We start from the raw sequence: 23,642 nt of genomic DNA, 5'->3' as shown, positions 1-23,642 counted from the left end.
CAAAACCACATCGCAGAGACATTGTTCCCCTCTTCTTTCCCCTGTGCTCAGCTCAAGCTGGGTTCTGCTCTTCTCCTGTTCAAGTCAGGACAAAGGAGTGTCCAGCCCTTAATCAAGCAGGCTTCATTGCATGTTATGGAAACTTTCACAACACCAACATCAAGATAATTGGACAACACTCTATTTCCCCTTCTGCAACTGTGGCTAAAGTCAGCAGAGATGGCTTTAGGAGATGCTGTTCCACATCATACTGTACATTGCAAGGATTATTGAGTTTGTGGTGGAGGAATGCAGAGAAGGTTTCTGAGAATCACCAAAAATAGGGCTGGAAGAGACTTCATCTACTCCACCTCTCCATCCCAGGCTATGCCTCACTTCCTGGCAGATCCAAGTAGTTTCTGGCATAGCTGTGAGATTGCTTTCCTAATCTCCCCTGCTGCAAGCGAGACCTGTGGCTTCTCATGCTGTCTGTTATGGCTATGGGGAACAGAACATTCTCTTTTCCTGTGTAGTAGCCATTTTGTCTAAAGATAAACCAGTAGGAAAGACTTGGATACTACAGTGATCTCTCTCACAGATGCCTGAGAACAGAATTAAGTTCAGACTTGAACCACTGCTGTTCTGTGCTGCTTGCTGAGAGAGATTGCTAGGCCCACACCCGAGAAACCTTCTTCCCATACATATGTACATCCCCCTGCTTCAGTCTGGCATGATGGAAGACATACCTCGCTGCAGTTTGGGAACTGGAAAGTAATAGAGGAGATTGAGATCTCTTCCCCTCTGCCCTTTACCACAAAGTTGAAAGGACCATTTAAAAATGCAAGAATGATGTCTGTTCTTGCCCCTTTCTTGTGAGAGAGAACAGTGAGATATAGTCACTTCGTAGCTCTGTGACTCTCCCTAATCATTCTTCTCTGGAGTAATTGGCAATGGTGTTGCTACAGGCTTGGTCACCAGGCATCCAACACCTACACAGCTAAAAATGGGAATAGCTCATCTCTTGCTCCTCCAGGCTCTCTGTAGACTCACAGATACACCTACACTTACACTACGTTGATATATTTATGAGGATTATTTTGCAAGCTGAGAAGCTAGAGACTTGGTTGGGTTGGGGTTTTTCCTCTTAAATTTAAATATGAGGGTTTGGAAAATTAACTAGCAGCTGGATAGATGCAGTCATGGGAAAAAATGCTTTACATTAGCATAAGTCAAGGGACATTGATGAGACCTATAGAAAAAAGCATAGACACAGATATTTCCACACTTTAAAGATAAATGGGTTTATGACTCTTTAACAGCTTTTTCTGTAAATTTTTTATTCATAAGACAACACCTATTTACTTGAATTTTTGTTAGGAGTTTTTAAAATATTCTCCTCATAATATTAGAGATACAAGCATTATGTACAGGTTATGTTTTCAGATTGCAGACACTTAATTTGATGTAATTCATCAGCTTCAAACCCTTCGCTGAAAGCAAGCCGTAAAAAGCCATTGTACCAAATGCCAAGATTCAGATTCATCAGAAACAGTGAACAGTGTCAGCTGCTGCCCCAGTACCAGCTTTGTTACTCTATGAGCTATCAAACCTGCATCTTCCAAGATTTCCAGTGGAAATCCTCACAGCTCAGCTGATCACTGTGGCCAGTTCTCTGCCCTTCCTTTGCTCTGCGATGGTGTTACTGCAAGGTGCATGCCAATGTACCACATGAGAGCTGCAGGCTGTGATGCACTTGGAGGAAAGAGAAAGTTTAAAAAGGCTGGTTATTATTTCTGTGTGCACTGATTCTCAGGTTGGCAGTCAAACTCCCATTCTTCAGGCATTCAAAGCTGCCCTTAAAGCTATGCGTGACCAAGCCATCACACTGACTAATAGTGCATTCAGCACATAGTGCTGAACAAAATGGGCTTCTCTTTTTTGGGGGGAAGATAATTTTAAAGCTGAAATGCCAGCATGGATAATCAGTTTGAGCAGTTTTAGCCCTGACTAATAATAGCATAGACACTGAATTTCTCTGCTCTTGTGGGTTGAAATCAGATCCTCAATCTCATTTTATAATCAGTTTTCTTCTGGCATTGAAATGTACTAGACAACATGAGGCACAAATGAAGAGGAACCTTTTTTTAAGGCAGCTGGTAGTATTTTAGTCAGAAAGTCTAAGACTCCCTGTTGTAAAAGATTTCAGTGACCTTTTTGAGATATTCTAACATTCCTGCTGTTTACAATATAATTCAAAAATTTGGCAGAGTAAAAACCAAATTTGAGGCCTTTGGGTTAGAGGCATATCTATCAAGACATTCCACTCAGATTTTATTGAGTAATGAACAATAGAGAATTGCCAGGCAATCTGCAGGCAAATGCTGTCAGCCTGCCAAAACAATAATTGAGCATGAAAATTTTATAGCTGTGTTGCTTCCAAAATAGCAGCAACCAACTCTGCTCTGAGAACTTTCGTGGCTGCTGTGATAAGAGGGTGAGAAGGAGAAGCCAAGCCACATTGTACTTTTCTTATTCACGTAAATAAAGTGACTAAGAACATGAAGAACAAGTATATAACAGTCTGATACACAGTTCCCTAAACCAAGCTCTTAAAATCTGAGCTGTGCCAAGCAGTCAGCAGCCTTTTTTTCCCTAGCTGTTGCCTCTTAGACAGCTCATAAACAAAGTGAAGGTTGCTGTATGTGATGGGACATCCTCCCACCAGAATTCTGAAATGCTGAGTGTACAGTCAGTACTATCTGTTGAGTTACCTTGCTCTGGGTGCTTTTGGGGGATAAGCCTGGCCCTCCATATGCGGGACAGAAAGCCCTGCTCTGGAGGCAGTAGAATGGCACCCACTGACTTCCAGGAGAGATCACTCATCTCACGTGAGCCTGGAGCCTACAAGGTAACTCCCTCAGTGGTAACTGCGAAGAAAAGGGGATAAGACTGGAAAACAGTGTATTCTCTCCATGCATGAAACTGGTGGAGCAGGGACATGCCAGTGCCAGCCTTGCACACCAGCCCTAATTGTGCTGGGAGGACTCTTATTCAGAGTTGAAACCTCAGCAAAGCCCAGTATCAGGAGCTGATGTCCTCTTCCCAAAGTTGATGGCACCAGAAGAAGCCAGGCAGGGACGTGTGTACTCAGCACCTAAACTTGGCTAGGAATAACAATAAAGCAAAGAAATAATGTTGTGGTTCCCTCAGGGAGGCATTTACACAACCACATAGTGTGTTTTCCTGATCAGAATCCATAAGAGAGGGCATTTGCAGATCTGCTGATGCGGGAGACACTTGTCCATGCTTGTCCATGCTTGTCCTCCCCGTGATGCCTCTCCTCTATGACTGGCCTGTGGCCCTGGCTGCATTCCAAAGCACCTGCTTGAAAGCAGCTGCAGAACAGGTCCAGGGATGCTCCTGGAACTCAAACTCACTTCAGAGCTGTCACCCTATTACTTGGATAGCTCTTAAAGCAGGACAGCAGGTCCCCCACAAGGTTTTGCAGCTGGCCTGAGCCTGAATAGCTACAAGCTTGTATTTATTTGTAAACACTGTTCAGTGCTGTAAAGGATGCACAAAAACCCCCAAAATTCCTGCTTCTGAAGAACTTCTTTTATAAGAGTTAACAATTACAGCTCTGGGGTTGGGATTCAGAGCCCTAAGGACATGTGTCTATGGCCATCTTAAATCTCCTCAGATAGGCCAGACTTCTCCATGTGTTATCTGGACTGAGGTACCTGCAACAGCTGAAGGCCAGGCTTGATACTGATGGGGATCTAAAATAGCACCAGAAACATCTGTTTGGGCACCTGAATATCTCTGCTGGCTTTGTAAGAATTATTTCAAAGTGTTAGACTTCTTGTGATGCTCTGGAGAAGAAATGAAATTAACATCACAAAAATGCTGTAGTACATGTTTTGCAGTTTTTCCCTTAAAAATGCAGAAATTTCCAAATACACCTTCAAATGCATTCTAGAATATTTGAGTTTTATATGGCCACCTTTCCTGTGTTTATTCAATGTGTTTTTCCCTACCTTTTCTCAAGTCCAGACTTTGTGTTTTGTTAACATTATAAACAAGCATTCTTTTCCCATGTTTTTAAGCAGTGGCATAAAACTGCAGTGCTCTTCGCACTTCAGCTGGGACACTGGTGACAGCCTTTGTAGCGAGAAATTTCTGGGTTTTTTTCTTTTCAAAAGACTTGCTGAGAAGTTGGTTGTCAGTCATTTGACGACTTTAAACTGATGAGAACCTCTTTCTGCCACCACTGGCAACATCAACAAGGCAAAAGAAGCTGGAACAAACTGGCTTGGATTTGAGCTGCTATTACCAGACAAACTCACAGATATGATCATTAGTTCTCTAATTTCACTGGCAAATCTTCCCACAGCCCTGAAAGAGCCTAAAAAAACATACCAATGTCTTGTAGAGGGATGATTTTAAAACCTGGGGTTGAACTCCCTGGCACCCAGTAAAAAGTAGTTTTGGTTTTGGTGGAGCAAGTGTAGAAATGTAGCTACAGACTTTTCCCTTCAGCACAGCCAGCTGACAAAGAGGTTCAGGGACTCCAATATTAGCCAATATTCACCACTCAGAGGAAGCTGTCCCCAAAGATCGAAAGCTGGGCTGGAGTCCTTTGAAAATGTATCTGTGCCTCTGTGTACTTGGAATTGATATCGATACACACATTTAAACATTCTGTGCTCGAATGAAGCACTGAACATTATTCAGCCCCAGGGCCCCTAGAAAATGCCACTTTGGGTTGAGAAATCTGTGTTTGGGCAAAAGAGGAGTTTTGCAATAATAGATGTAATCCTAGAAGAAGATTTGTGGGCAGAAGGCTGCAGATATAGCTACACAGCCACAAACCCTGGAATTTATTTCAGCATTGCTATCATGCATGCAGGGTGTGCTTGTGCATACATTATACTCAAATTAATACCATGAGGACAGGACTTTTCTGATGCAGCACAACAGATTTATTGGCTTGAGTTAGGGAGGAATATTTGATCTGCAAATGAGCAGGTGATATTTTGAGAGAGGATTTTTTTTTTAAGGAATATCCACATTTTGTGGGTCGATTCTTTGTTAGTGATGGCAACTTGGAAGGTATTCTAGTATTAGAAGTTCTGCAGAGGAATATGCTAATGCCATAATCTTCTTATGTGAGAGATTATATTATTGATCTGATACTTTTTTTCATGTGTCCTTGTAACTTATCACATGTATTTCCATTGTTAAGTTCTAGAGACCTCTCCCTGCAACCCAAAAGCAACAGAGACAGGTCTTGCTATAAAGACACAGGAGATGCAGGCAGCCAACAGAGGAGTGCTGTGGACACGTGGCTCTCACTCTACCTCCCTTTATTTTGAAATTCAGTCCTTGATATAGAAAATTTTCAAAGTCGAACATATTTAACTTTGAGTCTCTGCTTTTAGAAGTTGGATGGTTTCATGGATCAGGATCTTTAAGTATAAATAAACCCAAATCAATTATCATTACCACAGTAGGTTCTCTATTGGAAGAGCATGTTTACTTGTCCTCTGGCTGTCCTTGCACAGAGACACACAGATTATTATTTCAACTCACTGTCATCACAGGATAGCCTCAGATTTAAGGAGCAGAAGCCTTACAGTGACTCTGGTAACATCAGTATGAACATGGTCAAAAATAGCTAAAAATATTTATTTAAAAATATTTAAATAAAGACTTATATTTAAATATTTAAATAATACTTTTTACATGTTGGATGTGTTAACCTGTGTATAAGATCCACAGACAGGAGAAGAGAAACTATTGGCTTTGGAGAAACTTTTAAGCTGGAAATTTTTTATATCAGCTTTTCAAAGGAGGTGCCAACTGCCAGAAGTGAGGAACTGCAGCTGGTTTTTTGTTTGGTCTTTCAGCTGTGCTTTGAAATCCTCATTGTAGACCAATTATGTTGTATAAGAGAACTCACCTCTTTCTCTTGTCATTTCCCCAGCTATCACAGGTGTTTGTTTATAGTTGTTTCCTATTAAGTACAGAAATGTCCATGAATTAAAAAGCAATCTATCAAACCTGGTTATCAAGTAAAGTGAAACTAAGGGTCCCTTTTCATGCAGTGGTCATATAGCTGGAATAGATGAGCAGTATCCTTTCTGATGCTGTTATATGCGGTTGGCACCCTGCAGTAAGATAAGAGAAAATGTTTTGAACTTGCAAAAAAATCATGTCCTTTAGTCAGGGGCTGCTAATTTTTGAATTTGCTTTGCCCTGTAGACGACTGAACACACTGAACAAGTGCGCCTCAATGAAACTCGATGTGAACTTCCAAAGAAAAAAGGTAAGGGAACTTCATGAAATATACCCTGGCTTTTGTGACATGACCACCCCAATTTAGCCTTTAATTCAGCAATGCTCTTAAAAGTAAGTTAAGTTTCTTTTATTTGAACATGCATGTCAGCATTATCTGGATGCATGATAATGTAAATTGCTGAATCTTGAAGTCACAAATAGAATAGAAATTGTGAATAAATGCTATGTGTGTTAGAAGAGCTCACACAGTACTTAAACTCTACATGCGTGCAGTTAAAGTTAGTGGGTGAACAGACAGTAAAGCTTTATTAGACTGGCTTGTTTGCCAATGCCATATGTGTACACAGTGGAAAATCCTGCTCAGAAAAAAATGAAAGCTGCTCAGATGAAAATAACATCTTTTCTTTGTTTCTTGTACTGACTTCTTCCCAGTTAAGAATATGAAAATAAACTCTCATCCTTACAAACTCCTGTGTAACATGGGTATTATCTGAGCATAAGGGGTTTCAGTGAGTGCTGCAGAAACAGCTTGTTGATTTTGAGAGTTTCGTAGCATGTCCAGCATTAACTGTTGAACGTTTGGTTTTTCTGGTCACAAATCCCCCAAAGTCCTTGAGTGTTGTACAATGGTAACTGTCAGCTCTGAGAAATCTTGGTTTCTGTTTTTCCTTCCTGGAGTGTTTGTCTAGTGCTTTTTAAAAACTGCCTCCAAGAGCTGCATTTTTGATGTCTTTGCAAATTCAGTCTCATCATACTCTATTCAGTGTTTGAGGGAACTTGAATAGAGGATGGTCTTAATGTCCAGATATCCTGCTTTGGCACATGTCTGCTTGTTTCTCTGTGTACTAGCCTCTCTAGCTTCTATTTTGTCCATTTCCTGGAGCTGCAGGGACTTCTTTTCGTGCATATGGGGTTTTTCTTGTCTTGGGTTTTATGTTGTGTTAAAAAGGGAGGGTTTGGTGGTTTTTTGTTTGGTTGGTTGGTTGGTTTGGGGGCTTGCTTTGTTTTGTTTGTTATTAATTTTTTGCTCCACTCTTTCCTGTTCTGAATGGACTGAAGTCCTCAGCTGCTCTCCTTGCAGATGACCATTAATTTGTGGTGGAAGAGACATGGCCCTATTTGGTACAATTCTAAGGGGACAGAAGCTATTTGGGTCCATACCTGCACAAGGCCTCAGGGCAGCTGAGCACAGAAGAATGTAGACAAAGAGGAATTGGAGGAGATTTTAGTCCACAGATACACAGTAACTGAAAGTAGAAGAGAATGTGGGTGAGAGAAGAAGAGGGAGGAGAGCCTGCTGACAGGAGGAAATGTAAATGCGAGTGTAAAAGCCAGAAACTGGGTCTGAACTTGATCACCAAACTAAATAAATCTTTTCTGTAGATACGCCTTTCCTAATAGTCTCTATGGTGATCTGAGCAATGAAATGCGAAATCAGCCTGCTTTGGAGCTTCAGCATAACAGGTATGCACAGGACTAGCGCAGCTGCTTGAGTGATTCACCAAAATATGGCCAAGCAAGCTGCCAGGCAAGGTTCCTGTGAAAGCCAGCACAGCGTGAGCATTCCCCACTACCCACTCTCCCACCCAGACCATTCCCACTGTGGGCTGCTGTCTTTCCTTGGCTTCATCAAGATGCAAACAGAAATCCTCACGTATGTGTTGCAAATATGTCCATAAGCGATTTGGACAGACAGAGATTAGCCTTTGGATTAACTGCCTTCTGCAGCTGTCGATTTATGAGAATTCCTGCCCCCAGCTGGAAAAATGTGGCAGAATTCCACCTCAAATAAATCCACTATTTGCCTTTTGTTAGCATCCCTCTGTATTTCGGGCAAGTTCACCCTCAGTCAAATAGCTGTACTATTTTAAATCAGCTATTACAAATCTGTGAATCAAAAACTCTTTCTCTTTGGCAAATGTTACCAGTCACTCCTCAAGAAACTTGCCCCTTCTCATCTTCCCAAACATAATGGTATTAACTGGACTTTTGAATATGCTCCAAAGCCATGCACTTGATTTCACCCCAGGTCAGTAGAAATATACAGTCACTGCTCCAAAATGTCTGCTCTGCCTGTGTCAGATGAATCATTGCTTTCAGACCTTCTCCTGATCTGTTGTCCCCCTAGTTGGTGACATGTGAGTGGGCTAAGCGCTCTCAACATTTTTTTGGGAACTGTTTCATTTGTCAGGACACTCAGATGTCTGACAAGAACAGTGGGTCATTCAGGATGTTCGTGGCTTCCAGAATTTCTACTGATTTCATCAAAAGAAAAGCATAGTATGTCATAGGACTCACAGTGCAGCTGAATTTGTAGTGAGTCACCATGGCAGTATTTCAGCATCCAGATATTTAATTTCATATTTGCCTGATTTTGCTTCTGATGAAACACAAGCATGTTTCTTTATCGATTAAAAAGAACCCAAATCTAAGCCTTTATTTAATCGAGCTGAAAATTTTGACACTGAAAAGCCTCTGTATTTTATAAGTAACTCTTGGGTAGAATGTAATCGTGTCTTTGCTGTGGTTAGAGGCAAAAACTTGTTTACTACCAATATCCATTTCTGTTCATCTCTGCTTTGTCAAAAAAAAAAAAAAAAAAAAACCCAAGCAACAAACCGGAAAAACCCCTCAAACAAAGCAAAAACAAAAAAAAACACAGACTTTTGATTTAAAGTATATTTACCATTGAAATTATTTTTATTTCTGTCTTCTGTTCTGTGCTCTCAGTGTTTTTTGCAATGTCTCTACACTCTGGCTACTTTAATCGATTCCAGCTTGTAGAAAATACAGGCTAAATCCTGTCAGCTCATACAGTAATGTCAGTGCAGCTACAGGGATTTGTGTCAGCCAAGAATCTTCTTTAAGGTCCCTTTGGCATATTGCAATGTAGAACAAATTTTAAAAATATGTTTATCCTATTGGCTGGTGCCACCAACGCTTCAGCAGTGGTATGCTTTGTAGATATAATTACCACTGCTAAATATTTAAAACTACGTACCCTTGTGGTTTTAAAATATCCACTCTGTGGCACTACTAAGACCACAATAAATGGATTTTTAAGTTCCTGACGCTGTGCAGTCCTTTGGTCCATATATGCATACAGCAAACTGTGGAGTTAAAACAAAGGCAGAGCTGTCTGATATGCCATTTCTTTCCTGCAGACAAAATGGCCAAAGCAATATTAGCCTTTTCTAGCCCCTTCCCTCATATTTCACTAGGTGAAATAGGTGCTCGATTTTTCTCTGTAACAAGCCACAGAATGAGGATCTCCATTCATTCCTGTAAACTCACAGAAGCACTGCACACCTCAACGTTAACAAAAGAAAGCAGAATGCCTAAACCAAAAATTTCACAGCTCTATTTTATTTTATGGTTTGGACATAATCTAAAACATCTGGCTGACTTGAAGTGATAAACTGGCAAAAGTTTATGGCATCAGTGAGACCTGGCATGCTACTGATCCCAATCTCAAGCTTTTGAGGTTTCACATTATTTAAGGTTTTGGGCGCTCTTGTAAAATTTGGTTTACATTTTTCAATTAGACAGGCCAGCAAAGCTCTAGTCAGAGATTGGAGATAACTTTACCGTCGAAACTTCATATAAAAATACTTCTAATAATAGACTTTTAAAATGAGAATTTTTCCAGTCCCAAAATAGTCTTTCTGGTTTAGCACCTCATTTTAGTCTGACAGCCTGTCATATTTTACTGCCTTCATACTGCTTCCAAGAACGTGAAGAGCTGTTTGGATGTCATGTAGGTGAAGTTAGTTTGTTCTGCTTTAAAACAAATGCACAAGAATAATGCAGTATAGGTCCAGTTCAAAGTCAGGAATAGGATACTCATTATCAACAGTGGGCTTCATGCTAAAGATGTATCTTTTTTGTTTGAGCAAACAGATGAGAAAAATGTTGTAGGGTGAGGTTTTTATCTAAATTCTTTTTCAAGGCACACGTTCTCTGCATTGCAGAGTTAGCTCCTGGAGCTGCCTAAACATAAGCGTAGCTCTGCACACCTCCAGCTGATGGATAAACCGAGGAGGGGCTGTGGGCCTGCTGCTGCCTCAGGAGAGGTTGGAGGAAGCCCAAGACAGTGGGGCAGCCTCAGGTCACCAAGTTTGGGGTGCCTCTGATGATGACAGCAGTGAAGAGAGTGGTTCCCACTGTAGGAAAGCTCACCTCAGACGGAGATGCTGCCCAATCCCAGCCTGAGCCTGGCTGCACCTCCTGCCCACAACCCATGGCTGCCTTCTCTGCTTTCCTTGCCTGCACTCAGACACACCCTAAGCAATACTGCCAATTTTTTTTTTTATTGTTCTTTTAAGCATCATGGTAATTTATCTGTAGTTCTGTTCCTGAAACATAAATCTTGTTAGATGTATCTGGCCTGTGAAGTTTATAGATGTTTATTTAGTTCTCACTGCAAAATTACGTGCAGCACCAGATATTTGCTGTCTCGGATTTTCAAATAGCTCACATTGATGTAGTACACAGCTACTTCCCTGTGTATCTTAACACCACTCTTGCAAATCAGGAATCCTTCACTTTGGCCTTTCAAAACTCTTTTTTTTTTTCCTAAACAGTCACTGTGGGCATCAGCCCTACACAATTCAGTGCACAGGCAGTCCATGGAAGCCAAGAGGTATCATCAAGGAGAAGGCTTTTATTCCTTTCTTGTTAAGATGTTTGTGGTCTTTACAATTAAATGAAAGAGGGTGTTATGAAAGGACTGATGACCAGTCTTCCATAAACTTGGTTCAGAGAGACTTTGTTGCCTGTTGCTCGCCTGGAGCAGCCTAAGCATATTAGTTCAAATATCAAGTTAAAGCACACAATTTTAACATGTGCCACTTGGTTTTCTTTTCCAGAGTGAAGATTCAGATGAAGAAGACCTCTGTGCTATCAGTAATAAATGGACTTTCCAAAGAACCAGCAGACGATGGTCTCGGGTGGACGACATTGGTGCATTGCTTCACCGATCCGACGGACATGGCTCTTCTGGGGACATTAAAATGAAAAACACAACAAGCAGTGAGAGTGTCCTTACAGACCTGAGCGAGCCTGAGGTCTCATCGATTCACAGCGAGAGCAGTGGGGGCAGTGACAACAGGAGTCAGTCTGGCACCACCAGGAAGGCCTGCGACTGCTCTGCCCATCATGACGTGGACAGCACCCTGCTGCAGGACTCCACTGCAATAAACACAGCCCTGTCCCCCAAGGACAGCCTGAAGAATGAAAATCCAACACGAGCCAGAGCAAAAACCTTTCTAAAACGCATGGAGACACTAAAAGCAAAAGCTGTGCATGGAAAACTAAAAGGCTCAGGAAGAACAGGTCCTTTAGAGATCAGTGGACCAGTTCTGCAGTTTGAGCCAAAATCCTTGAAAGACATGCACTGCGTACAGATAGTCAATGGCGATCTCCAAAATCTGGGGCAAGATTCAGTCAAACAAGGGCTTCCCTTTTCTGCCAAATCCAGCAGTGACAGCAGTCAGTCTGAAAACAGCAGCAGTGGGGTGAGCACACCGTGTTTGAAGGAACGCAAATGCCATGAAGCAAACAAGAGAGGTGGGATGTACCTGGAGGACCTGGATGTTCTGGCAGGAACGGCCTTACGGCAAGTGGTGGACCAAAACCGCAAAAATGAATTTCATTCCCAAGAGAACTTGGTTGTGCACATTCCCAAGGATCACAAACCAGGGACATTCCCAAAGGCACTTTCTATTGAAAGCCTCTCACCTACAGAAAACAGTAGCAGTGTAAACTGGAGGACAGGCAGCATCTCTTTGGGAAAGCAGAACTGCTCCACTCCAAAGGAATCCGGACTGATGGCTTGCTGTCCTAAAGAGAGCAGGATTAGTATTTATGACAATGTGCCAGGTTCCCACTTGTATGCTAGTACTGGGGACCTCCTGGACATAGAGAAAGATGTCCTTTTCCCTCAGTTAGATGACATTTTGCAACATGTTAATGGACTGCAGGAGGTGGTAGATGGCTGGTCAAAGAAGGTGTTGCCAGGTCTGCCTGTTGGTGATGTGTCGGTCAGGGAATCCCCATCATTGCCTTTCCAGTCACCTACACAGATCACTCTGGATTTTGAAGGAAACTCTGTGTCTGATGGCCGGACAACCCCAAGCGACATGGACAGAGATGGAACATCCCTGAACGAATCTGAAGCCACTGGTGTTAGGGACAGGAGAGATTCTGGGGTGGGAGCATCACTCACAAGGCCAAGCAGGTAAGTAGCAAAATTTTGCATACACATCCACAGACTGTGAAATGCAATATGATGAAGCAGATGTTCTCAACTTGGGAGTCAGAAGGCACAGGGTACCATTACAGTAGTGCTCCTCAGGAGATGAGGACTTCCCAGGGAAAGATGGGACTTTGAGGGAAGGGACATTCTTTCTGTGGAGATTCTTACATGGAATCAATGCAGGACTGGTTTAATAGAGCAAGCTGAGGCATTTTTTATCCATTGATCCATTGATTACGTAGTAGGACCCTGTATATGTTGTAAGATGTATTTCTAATTTGTCTTCTAAGTTAGGCACGCATGTCTTTATGAATCTGTAAATTTATGCACTTTACAAATGCACTCATCTTCTTTAAAATTGTGCCCCTTTGTGCTCAAAGAGAACTTCCCTACTCTGCCTCAGACCCTCACATGGGTGGGATGAAATGATGGTGGATGATTGACTTCTTAATGAAATGAAAAGTGGATTTTTGTTAATAGTTTACAGACCTGTTTTAAGTCAGAATGATGAGCTCCTGTTGAGCCAAGTACCAATGGTCCTGGGCAAAAGATTTTGTGGGTCTAAACTGTTGTATATAGTGGTTTTATAAGTGCAAAAGCAGGGAGAACATACCTAGTATTTTCTGATATGGGTATTTTTGATAATATTGGTATTTTATGATATGGGTATTTCTCATAATATTGGTATTTTCTGATCTGCTGTCAGTCTTGTCACACCCTCACAGAGGACTCTGCCATTCCATGGTTTGCTGCTAACTGCTTTCCACCACCACAAAGGTGAAAGTGAACTGGAGGAAACTATTGAGTAAATGAGCAGTGCCAAAGTTTTTAGGATTTGAGCCAGAACTTACATTTAGTGAAACAAGAAAATAAAATTAGGGGTCTTTTTTCTGGTTAATCCAGTATATAGAGAAAGGGCATTGGAGTAAAAAGATGTGAGTAGTACATCTAGATGTGAGTAGTTTGGTGGTTATAGCTCTAGCTGAGGTGACACGGATTTAATCCTTTTTCAAAAAAATTCTTTATCATTTAATAACAGAGATATTTGGAGAACCTCATCTCCAAATACCTCAGTGGTCAGGTCAGTCCCCTGGGAAGTGAGGGACTAGACATCAAATGCCAATTCTGAGTCAAGCAAAGAACATCTGTATCTAAATCTCCCACATCCTGTTGGAAGCACGTGGGCTAAAAACCAAAGCAGGCAGCACTGTTTAGCCAAGTATAAGGACAGGACCCACATCCACTTGTGAATCTAATGTTAAAAAGACAAAACTTGGGCATTTCCAAAATTCAAGAGATTGACTAAATTGTTTTATTTATCTCCAAGGTATGTTTTCTTTCAGTTGACACACCACACGCCATCACATGTGTTTATGTATGTTTTATATATTGCCCAGCTCTATCTCACAGAACACCATCTTTTCTGCCCAACTAAAGCAGTTCTCTGATTTTTGTCTTGTTTCTTTTGCTCAAGGCAATTACGATGGCACAGTTTCCAAATCTCTCATCGCCTGAGCCGCTCCATTGCATCGCTTCACATCAGCAACCAGTCAGCAGCCCAGCTGAATCTACTGCAAAAATTCTCTCTGCTTCGTCTCACTGCCATCATGGAAAAGTACTCCATGTCAAACAAACATGGCTGGACCTGGTGAGTACCACTGGTAACTGGAAGGAGACTTTTTGGAAAGAAATAGTTTATTCTAATTCTGGTACTCTGTTAGTAAGTAAATACAATTAGAAGGAAGCGTTGACTTCAAGTGTAGGATTTGAAACTGTCCATTTTAATCCATTAAATGCCTAGTGGCTCGTTGGCAAAGTCAGAAATAGATCCTGGAAATCTGACTTCATTCCTGTGCTGTAACAGAGAGACTAGCCTGGCCTTTTGAACAATACTACAGTTCCAGAAAAATAAACAGGAGTAGGAGAGAATGACTAAAATGTAGAAAAAGTTTACAGTAAGTCCTACCAAGAATTCATTTGGTGATTCAAAAAGAAACAGCTGCTGCTTCATGTGTTTGATATTGCTTTTTTTGTGCTTTAAAAGAAGGATTAGGATAGTTATATATAGATAAGGACTTTTCTCTAGAAATCAAAGATGCAGTCATTGGACCTGTGTCAGAGGGAGCTTGCAGCCCTGGCAGCTGTTAGAGCTACCTGGTCATTCAGGGAGTGGAGGGAAGCACACATGGATGGAAATCCTCACAGTGTGGCTCCTTCTGTAGCAACTGGCTACAGAAACCTGCATGTTTGATGGTACACAAACCCTGGTGGGCCCAGCAGATTGAGGTACATGAGAAATAAAAATGGGCATAGATAAGGGTTTAAAAGTGTCTGAGAAATAATCAAAAGGATGACAGAATCTTTCTCTAATACACTGAGGCCCCCAGTCCAGATACAATATATTTGATATTTATATTGTAAATATATATTACAATATATTTATATTTATATTGATTTTCATGCTCAAAGCACCTCCCCAAAATCTCACTAAATTAATCTGTGAGCTATGTAAGTTTAAATGTTCCTACAAAAATGGAAAAATAGATACAATAGTGTAGTGGTTTGAAAGTAAAATGAGTGAGAGGCTCCAAGTCAGAAATACAACTTAATGAGAAGAAAAGGGAAAAAAGGTAAAATAAAACAAATGCAGTAATACAAAAAGACCACTGACAGAGTCAGAATACAACCTGAGCAGGGTGATGGAAGCAGTCCAGGTGAGGTGGTCTTCCTGAAGCAGTGATCTTGTAGACAGATCTGGCAGCTCTGGTCTTCTGGGAATCCAGTGGAAGAGGGCTGCCTGTACTGTCCCAAATCCCAGCTTATATCCAGGTGTGAATGCTTGGCTCCTCCCTGTGGGTGGAGCATCTCACAATGGGATGATGAGTCATACAGTGGGTCCTTGACGGCCCATTAAAGAGAGATAACTTCTGGAGGGAGTTATCTGTGAGTCATGGGCAAGACATTGATGGGCATTAACAGAAGATAGCCCAGAGGGAGGGGGGCCTGGGAAGAGCACTGCTCCAACAGTTGGATTCATCAGTTCATGGAGATGGTGATAGAATACATCCTATACTACAACCCAGGACAAACAGATACATGTAAGATTGACCTCACTGACATGAGTCATTAGGAAAAGTTAAAAGAGTAATCTGTTATAAATCTAATCTGAGAAAATCAGGTTGGCTGTTCGTGGTCAGAGGGAGAAGTCATGCAGCCCCAAAGCAGCCCATTAAATCCAAGGCTGAGGGTTTGGGTGACCCTGCAGAGGTGTCTCTCTCTAGAGTGGTTAGGGAGATAGTCCAGACTACTGACTCTTTCTAAATCTCTGTAAGAGAACTAAAATTCAGTTAAGATTAATCCCCATTTCACTGCTCTCCTTTGGTGCACTACCTGTGGCTAGCTGACATCTGCACTGAAATTAATCTCACCTTACCTGACTTCAAAGAAACAGACTAGAATACAGCAAGTTCTAAGTCCTGCTGTTTGTACAAGGTTTTCATCCTGAGAGATATTTCTTCAGTTTTTATGATCAGTCTCTAAGGGTTTTTAAGAGAGGAACTGTATATAGCTGTAGAGTAACGCACTGTACTTCTTCAGTAGGTAATTTAAAGTGAGATTTTACTTCTTCCTACACAGATGACAAAACTCTTAGTCACATTTGGGTCATATTCATCCTTTTTATTTTAGTCCTATGGCAGTCATGACTCCCAAAAAGGGAATCCAGTTGGTTCTTATTTTCATCAACCAATTTTTTGAAGAAAGCAAGCTCACTATCTTCACTTAAGTTACTCAACTAGAATAAATCATATAACACAAGGGAGGAATCTGACACATAGGGATTTCCCACCATCATTTCTTCTTGTGAAGTTTTAGTCAATAGAAATACTAAATCATGTAACTGGTGGTACAAAGATCATTCAGCATGTCAGAGGACTGAACCTCCTTTTCCCTCCCCTCTCAGGTTTGCTCTGCCATTCCTGTGCGTCCCTAAAAGATGCTTTAAACCTTGTTGGCTTCGGCTGGATGACACCTGTGTAGTAAAAGGTTCTTGTTAGAACTGATTGTTGTGCTATACCTTAGAGGCCATCCACTTATAGACATTAAGAAATTAATCAGTTATACAAAGTGTAAAGTTTCTGTGTATTGTTCATTAAACATTATTTCACCATTTTTATTAAAAAGGCCCTGGTTACCCATTTCTGTCAGTAGTGTTACTCAGAAAGTGTGTAAATACCCTCATTTTTTCATGCAGCCTGTTCATGTCAATTTGCAGGTCTGTGCCAAAGTTCATGAAGAGGATGAAAGTCCCTGACTACAAGGACAAGAATGTCTTTGGTGTGCCCCTGATAGTTCATGTCCAGAGAACGGGACAGCCTCTGCCCCAGAGCATACAACAAGCCCTGCGCTATCTGCGGAGCAACTGTCTAGACCAGGTAGGAACTTTACTCCCTGGACTTGCTGGATTTTTCTGAAAAGCCACTTTAAGCAAGCAACAGTGAGCATTTTTGTACTAGGTACCAGGATTATTTGAAGATTATTATCTCTCATGTTGGACCTCAATCTCCTCTGGTGATTTGATAATTCGTGCCAATACTAAAAGTTTTCCATTTTGATTTGTATCCAGTGAATCTGTTGATTTTTTGTAGCTGTAACAGCCCTGCTGATTTGTATATCACAGTCTACTTCAAAGAACATTTTGAGATCTTCATGTATAATGAATGAAGCCTGGGAAGACACCAGGACTCCCCATGTCTACATGTATCTGTAGTGCTTATGCTTGACTGTTGCCATTGAGGGTTAACTGCATTCACCATTTCACAAGATATGATACAAAAGGTTTTATTTACTTAGCAAAGACAGAAAAGTCCAAGAATAGAGAGCAAACTCAGCAAAATATTCCAAGTATTCTGTTGACAGAGTCAGATATATCCAGATAGTTAGGTCAGCAGGGGTTCAATGCCAAAGCCATTATGCTACATTGCCTTTTGTAGTGTTCTTAGCTACAACAAGCCAGCTGGGACACCCTCATGCTCAAAGTATTTCAGATTTTTTTATTCCCTTTAGCTATAGAGGGACATACTAATCATATTTTTACTGTTCTTCCCCTAAGGATGAGGATGTGCATTTTTATGAACACAGGACTGGGAGAAACCCTCTGGTTGTTTATGTTCAGTCCTCTACTGTTATTGACCTCATGTCATATGACCTGTTTCATAACTGCTTTTAGATAGTTGTAAGTTCAAAAGCAACCAGCACTTTTCTCTGCAGACTTTGCTGCTTTCCTAGCTCTGAACACATGAAAAAGGTGGAATTAGTCTTTCTTAATCTTCACATTTTCTAATCACCATTCTGGTTGCTGTTCAGGTTTTTTGTTGGGTGACAGTCATCTTCCCCAAAACTGAAATCTGAAAATTAAACGCCTTCCGGTGAATCACCATTTCCCTTTGCAGCCAGCGGGAAAGACTCAGGTCCTTCCTATCAGTTCTCTCTGTAAAGGGATCCTGTAGCAGTCATACCTTGACATCTAACTCCACAGTGTCAAAAGTGAGGTGAGATGATTTCTACTAGCCATATGTAGTGCAGGAGCTGAGGGGCAAGATGAACAGCTTGTCAGAAATTTATTAAGAGAGGAGAAAGGGAAAGATGTACAAGTAGAAGTGTTATATTCAGGAGCTAACATGCCTGGTTGCCACAGTGCTCATCTGGGTTTGTGTACTGAGCTGGGAAAGCCAGTGTAGGAAGAAAAGTGATGCAGCAAGCCTGGAATTAGTGATGAGATCGGAGGAGGAGATGCCCAAATAAGAGGAACAAGAGATGTAAGGATGGGGATGGGCTTGTCAGCTAAGAAGCAGAGCAAGAGGAAGAAAGAGAAGAGAGAGGATTAATTGGGGAGAATGTAAAAGGGAGTATAAAAGAGAAAGAAAAAGCTCTTGAGATATTTGAGGCAGTTAAAAGGTGTTGGAGGTCTCAGACAGCTATCTGCTCCATTTGTGTTCATGGGCTGGGAAGCATCACAGTTCTGTGAAGGTCCATTTCAATTCAGATTTGGTTTCTTCTTGGAGTAAAATTGGGAAAATACTGAATAAAAAATAATAAAAAAAAAAAAAAAAAAAAGGAGGGGAAGTACAAATTGAGATCCTTTAAAATATCTTTCCACCAAAAACCTTTCCAGGCAAAAACACTCCAGGCAATTCAGCTTCTCTGCTTTACAGTTACTCACTTTGTTTCATTTAATTCAAAGTCTCCTAATGCCTGGACAGAGACCTGGGCAGCCTCCAGTCTACCCCAGCATCTTGCTTATGTGTCTCTTCTGTGCACTGCAGAAGGTGGGCTAGAGTTCAGAACAGGTGTCAGAGCATCTGCTGCACACACTTGATAAAGCTGAGGTTGCTCTAAACCATTGCAAGGTCTGCCTCCTGCCACTGAAATCCCTAAACTGGCATGAGTAGCCCCACAATTACTTGTAGGATATGTAATTCAGTTTCACTTTGTGAAATAGAAACTGTTTTGACTTTTCCAATTGCATCTTTATTTCGGTCATGCATCGTATGGCTGCTTGTAGGGAAGATGATCCACACAGCTTGAAGATAGCAAAGAGATTGGGGCAGACTAACCTCTGGATTTTTAGTCCCTTTTGATTTACAGAATAAGTCTGTAATAATGCATAACAGAGCCTAAAACATCTTCCTCTGTTGAGTGAAGGACTCCTTTGATTAATTATTCATTTTTCCCATTAATACAAAAAAAAAAAAGGAAAAAAACAAAGGGAAATAGGAGTTTGGATAAATGTCTTTAAACAGAGATCAGGAGTAGTAGAATGATGTGCAGCAGGAGATTACATGGGTAAGATTTGACATCTGACCTCTCAAATCAGACTTAGCTGGAAGTTTTTAATGGTTATTTATATCAGCAAGGACACTTCCCATCAAAAGGAGAGAATTGAGCCTCTGCTCTCACATTTATCTACTAGAGGCCAAAACTTTAATTTTTGGACAGAATTAGCAAGTTTGTCTTCTTCATCTTCAGCCCACATTTCTAAGAGGAAAAGGCATTTAAAAAGAAGAGAAAGGGAAAGGGGAAAACCAGATGAAAAGATCTGGATGCTGTTTCTTATATGCTCTCGTCAGGAAGAAGAGCAGAGCTTCACTTGGGATCATAAATACAGAACACAGGGCACACTCCAGTTCTCTACCTGCTGTACATAAATTTAGCTCTCAAGAGACACTAAATTCATCAATAAGAAGACATAGCAGAGCTGCCTCTCAGCCAGTCTGGTGCAGCAGTTGATCTCCATATATGTAATTAAATATATATACTCCCTCACAGAGCTGTGAGCTATGTAATTAGTGTCATTAATGTGAGAGTTAACCAAAGCCCTAAATACCCTCTGAGGGAGCATGGGAGGTGTCCTAGAGAGAGGAGGGTCCTCTGTGAACTCTGTGCTGCTTCTTACAGCAGCAAAGTAAGGAAGTAGGGGGAAGAAGGCCAGAAGGCATTATTCCCTTGCCTTTACTGTTTGTTGATGGACTGTGCCATGCAGGAAGCTGCACGGATCACCAGCGAGATAGCAGTCACAGAGGAACAAGGTATATAATTCCCAACTGGAAATGTGCCTTTCCCATAGGTCTCTCATAATGTTTCACCTTTTTCTCTGCAAAACTGAAGGGAAACAGTGTTAACACTCCCCAAATGAAGCACTGTAAACTCACATGGGAATAAATAATACGGCTGAGGCCGGGAATTCACCCCAGGGGGAACTCCACGGGTGGAGAAGGACAAGAAAGGGCAGTCCTGCCTTGAAGGCATCATTTGAAGAATTACCACTTCCTTTCCAAACAGAAAGCAAACAGGATAAAAATGTGTCTTAGTGACAGGCACAAGTAATCCCTCTGTGGCCCCCACTTTCGAACTGGACTTTTCAGTGGGATTTGGGAGAACTCTTGAAAGCAGAGAGCATGAAAGGGAAAAAATAGATTTCATCTTGATTTTAAAACTCTACCAGGAGGTACTAATCTTTTGCCACAGCATTTATTACTTAGCTAAGCATAATATTTTCTTGTTAGTCTTCAAAATATATACTCAAATAAACATGAGGGGCCAGATTCTCAGATGGAGTAAATCAACAGACAGTCATCCAAGCCAAGCAAGCCAGGCTGATTTATATCAGCAGACCATCTTGCTTAAACTTCTCAGGCAGCAGAGAAACCACAAGGCACTCTGAGCCCTCTCTCTAGGATGGGACAGAGAGCAGCAGCATTATTAACCCCTGCAATCCTGCTGTGAGAGCCTGTGCTTGCCTGCAAGACTTGTGTGACCATCGCATTTGCACATTTTCCTCCTTCTTGCCTAGAGTGAAACAAGCAACCCAAGCTTTGGTCATGATCAAAGTCCCCATATATAAATAAATGTATATAACATGTACATATTCTTCAAGTGCCATTTTTCCTTTTACCCAGCTCAGTGTGGTATGTTTTCAGGTGGGTCTGTTTCGGAAATCTGGAGTGAAGTCCCGAATCCAGGCCCTGCGTCAGATGAACGAGAGCTCCCCAGAAAACGTCAGCTATGAGGATCAGTCAGCATATGATGTGGCTGACATGGTCAAGCAATTCTTCAGGGACTTGCCAGAACCTCTCCTCACAAGTAAACTAGGAGAGACTTTTCTGCACATCTATCAATGTAAGTTGATATTTCTATAGACTTCTATCATTATAACCAATTAGAAATTGTTATATATTACATAGAAATATACTGTAAGTAATTTTGGCATGTTAACTCTGGATAGGTTTCTTTCTGCTGGCCTTTGAGACATAAAAACTCATCTGCCCTCAAAATCTTTCACTAAGAGGTCTTTAGAGCCACCTAAACATTTCAGTGTCAAATTTATTGGAAAGACAATGTTTATACCAGCCTCACAATCAGAAACAAGACAGAAGAACAGGCTGCTGGATATAAAAAGCATGAATACTACTATTTTTGTCAGATTTCTTTAAACTGTGAACCTATTTAATGCACTTATATCTCAATATAAGTGAGTCTTCTGGAGAAGTGGTACTTGACCATGAGAACATGTCTCTGTAGCCTCCTTCCTTGCTGTGGCTTGTAATTATTTTTTTTTTCATTATAGTCAATAAAATGTACATGCAAAAAGCAAACTGCCTTCATATAGATCATAAACTCCATGTAAGGAGCTCATAGAAATAGAAAGAAACCAGGGGACTTCTTTTTTTCTTTCCAGTGTAAGAAATCTTTAGAAAAATCTGAGACAGATTCATCAGAATAATGAAAGTTCCTGTGAATCAGGAAATGACTGTGTATCTCTTCTCCAGACTGAGGGAGGACCAAACAGTGAGGAAAACTCTGAACAGCCAGAGGAATTAGAGTTTTTTTCTTGACAATATCCATTATGAGGGCCAGTTAGCCAGCACTTTGGCAGATGCAGCCAGCCTAAGCCAAATAATTGGAAGCACTAAAGAGATGTGTGTCTAGTCTTTTCACTTGCAGACGTTTCTGCTGCCAAAACAATAGAAAGCCATTTTAAAACACAGCATAATCCCAGTGCTTAAGAATCTCAGATACATCCGTTGCTTCCCTTTACTGTAAAAAATCTGTCTGTGGCACACAGTCACTAATGAATTTACCATCACAGTGTCTGTAGCTGGTAGAGAATACTGGGATTCTGCATGTGAGAGACAGCACTGCAAATAAATTTAGTGGGTTTGGCTGTACGCAATGTCTTGTCTAAGTTAACTGCAGGAGTTGGTGCCTAGCCCTGGACCATCATTTCCCCTTCTTCCTTCCTGCTCACAAGTTGTCTGCCTGCACACACTTTAATAAGCTTGTTCAGAAAAGCAACAGGAATTCTGGCTGCTAATAAAATGACAGTCACAATCGTTTCCATGGGAAAGTCGCCAAGGAGATTATCCACTACAAGGATATGTTCTACGTGCCCTTGGAAACAAATCACCTTTAAACTATTGCTTCATGAAAATTGAGGTTGTCCTATCTTTGCACAGAAGGGACTGCAAGTAAATTACCCTCTTGCTAAAGGAAGAGACACATGGCAGATCCCAGTGGCATCAGCATAAGCAGATCTGTAGCCAGAAGGGCTCCCCTTTTCCAAGACAGGAGGCTGAATGGAGAAACATTGATACCAGCCAACAAACATGTAAAAAGAGCCATAGGCTGACTCTGTAATGTCTGCATGATGCTGCAGTGGGAAGTCTGAAGAACTTCTCTTACACTGATCAGAAGGGGAAAAAATGAGCTAGGAAAGATGTTCTCAGGGTGCATTGGGAGTTAAAGGATCTCGGAAAGATTTGAAGATGAGTATCTTTAAACCAAGGTAGGAACAAGAAAAGATGGGCAGAAAATATTGTTTGGATTAAGAATGAGTAGCAGGGGTTTTTTCCATGTCACCAACAACAAATATATTTTTCTGTTTCACAGAAGTGATAAAACTCCTTTCACAGAAAAAAAAAGTTGAAAATTTCTGGGATACCAATTGTATTTCATAATATCTGCAATTAAACTAATCTGTAGCTGAGACATTTTATTGTCCTTCGTTCTGTTTACCAAATTGTTAATGTGAAGTTGGGAAGGATTTTTCCTCTCCTAGTGTATTGGCAGGGGATTTCTGATTTTCTGGGACTCTTTTAAGATATTTTTCCATATATCCAAGACCTTTTTCTTATATCTAAAATGGCTTGAATTGCTGTAACACATAGGATTTGGGATGAAATGACTAGTGTAATAGTCTGTATGGCATAGCATTGATGAAGCTTTCTCCATTTTCCTAAAACTCCCAGTTGTTTAACGTCTACCTGTGACTTGAAGCACTAGCTGATCTTCGGCTTTGTGTACCAGACCCATCAGAGCAACAATAAAGGGGAGGGAGGGATCACCAGGAGGTGTTGTGGAAAGAAAAGACACATTGCATGGATTTAGCAAAGGCTCCTCTGACTTCTCAGAAAAACCTGGCCTTGCTGCTTTCAGAAACTTTAGAACTATTGAGCTGTGTTCATTTTGTCATTCATGTCTGAAAGCTTTTAAAATAAAGTGCTTGTACAAGGCTAGCAGTGGAATCTTAAAAGCTAGCTGTTCCCTCTAC

At 41.1% G+C, this 23,642-nt stretch overlaps 1 protein-coding gene across 2 annotated transcripts in view; it reads left to right on the top strand.

Annotated features, from left to right (window-relative positions):
- STARD13 (StAR related lipid transfer domain containing 13) overlaps nt 1–23,642 on the top strand; it is a 111,833-nt gene that overhangs the window by 78,892 nt on the left and 9,299 nt on the right. For both annotated transcript variants that reach the window (XM_066313163.1, XM_066313164.1), the window contains exons 4-8: nt 6,244–6,307; nt 11,148–12,517; nt 14,010–14,183; nt 16,809–16,968; nt 21,013–21,211. In XM_066313163.1, coding sequence (XP_066169260.1) covers nt 6,244–6,307; nt 11,148–12,517; nt 14,010–14,183; nt 16,809–16,968; nt 21,013–21,211 — 1,967 coding nt within the window. The remainder of the gene's footprint in view (nt 1–6,243; nt 6,308–11,147; nt 12,518–14,009; nt 14,184–16,808; nt 16,969–21,012; nt 21,212–23,642) is intronic.

Source organism: Sylvia atricapilla, chromosome 2, assembly GCF_009819655.1.
Source record: "Sylvia atricapilla isolate bSylAtr1 chromosome 2, bSylAtr1.pri, whole genome shotgun sequence".
Lineage (NCBI taxonomy): Eukaryota > Metazoa > Chordata > Aves > Passeriformes > Sylviidae > Sylvia > Sylvia atricapilla.
Note: the sequence above shows the minus strand (reverse complement) of the source record. Positions and strands in the feature narration are given on the sequence as shown.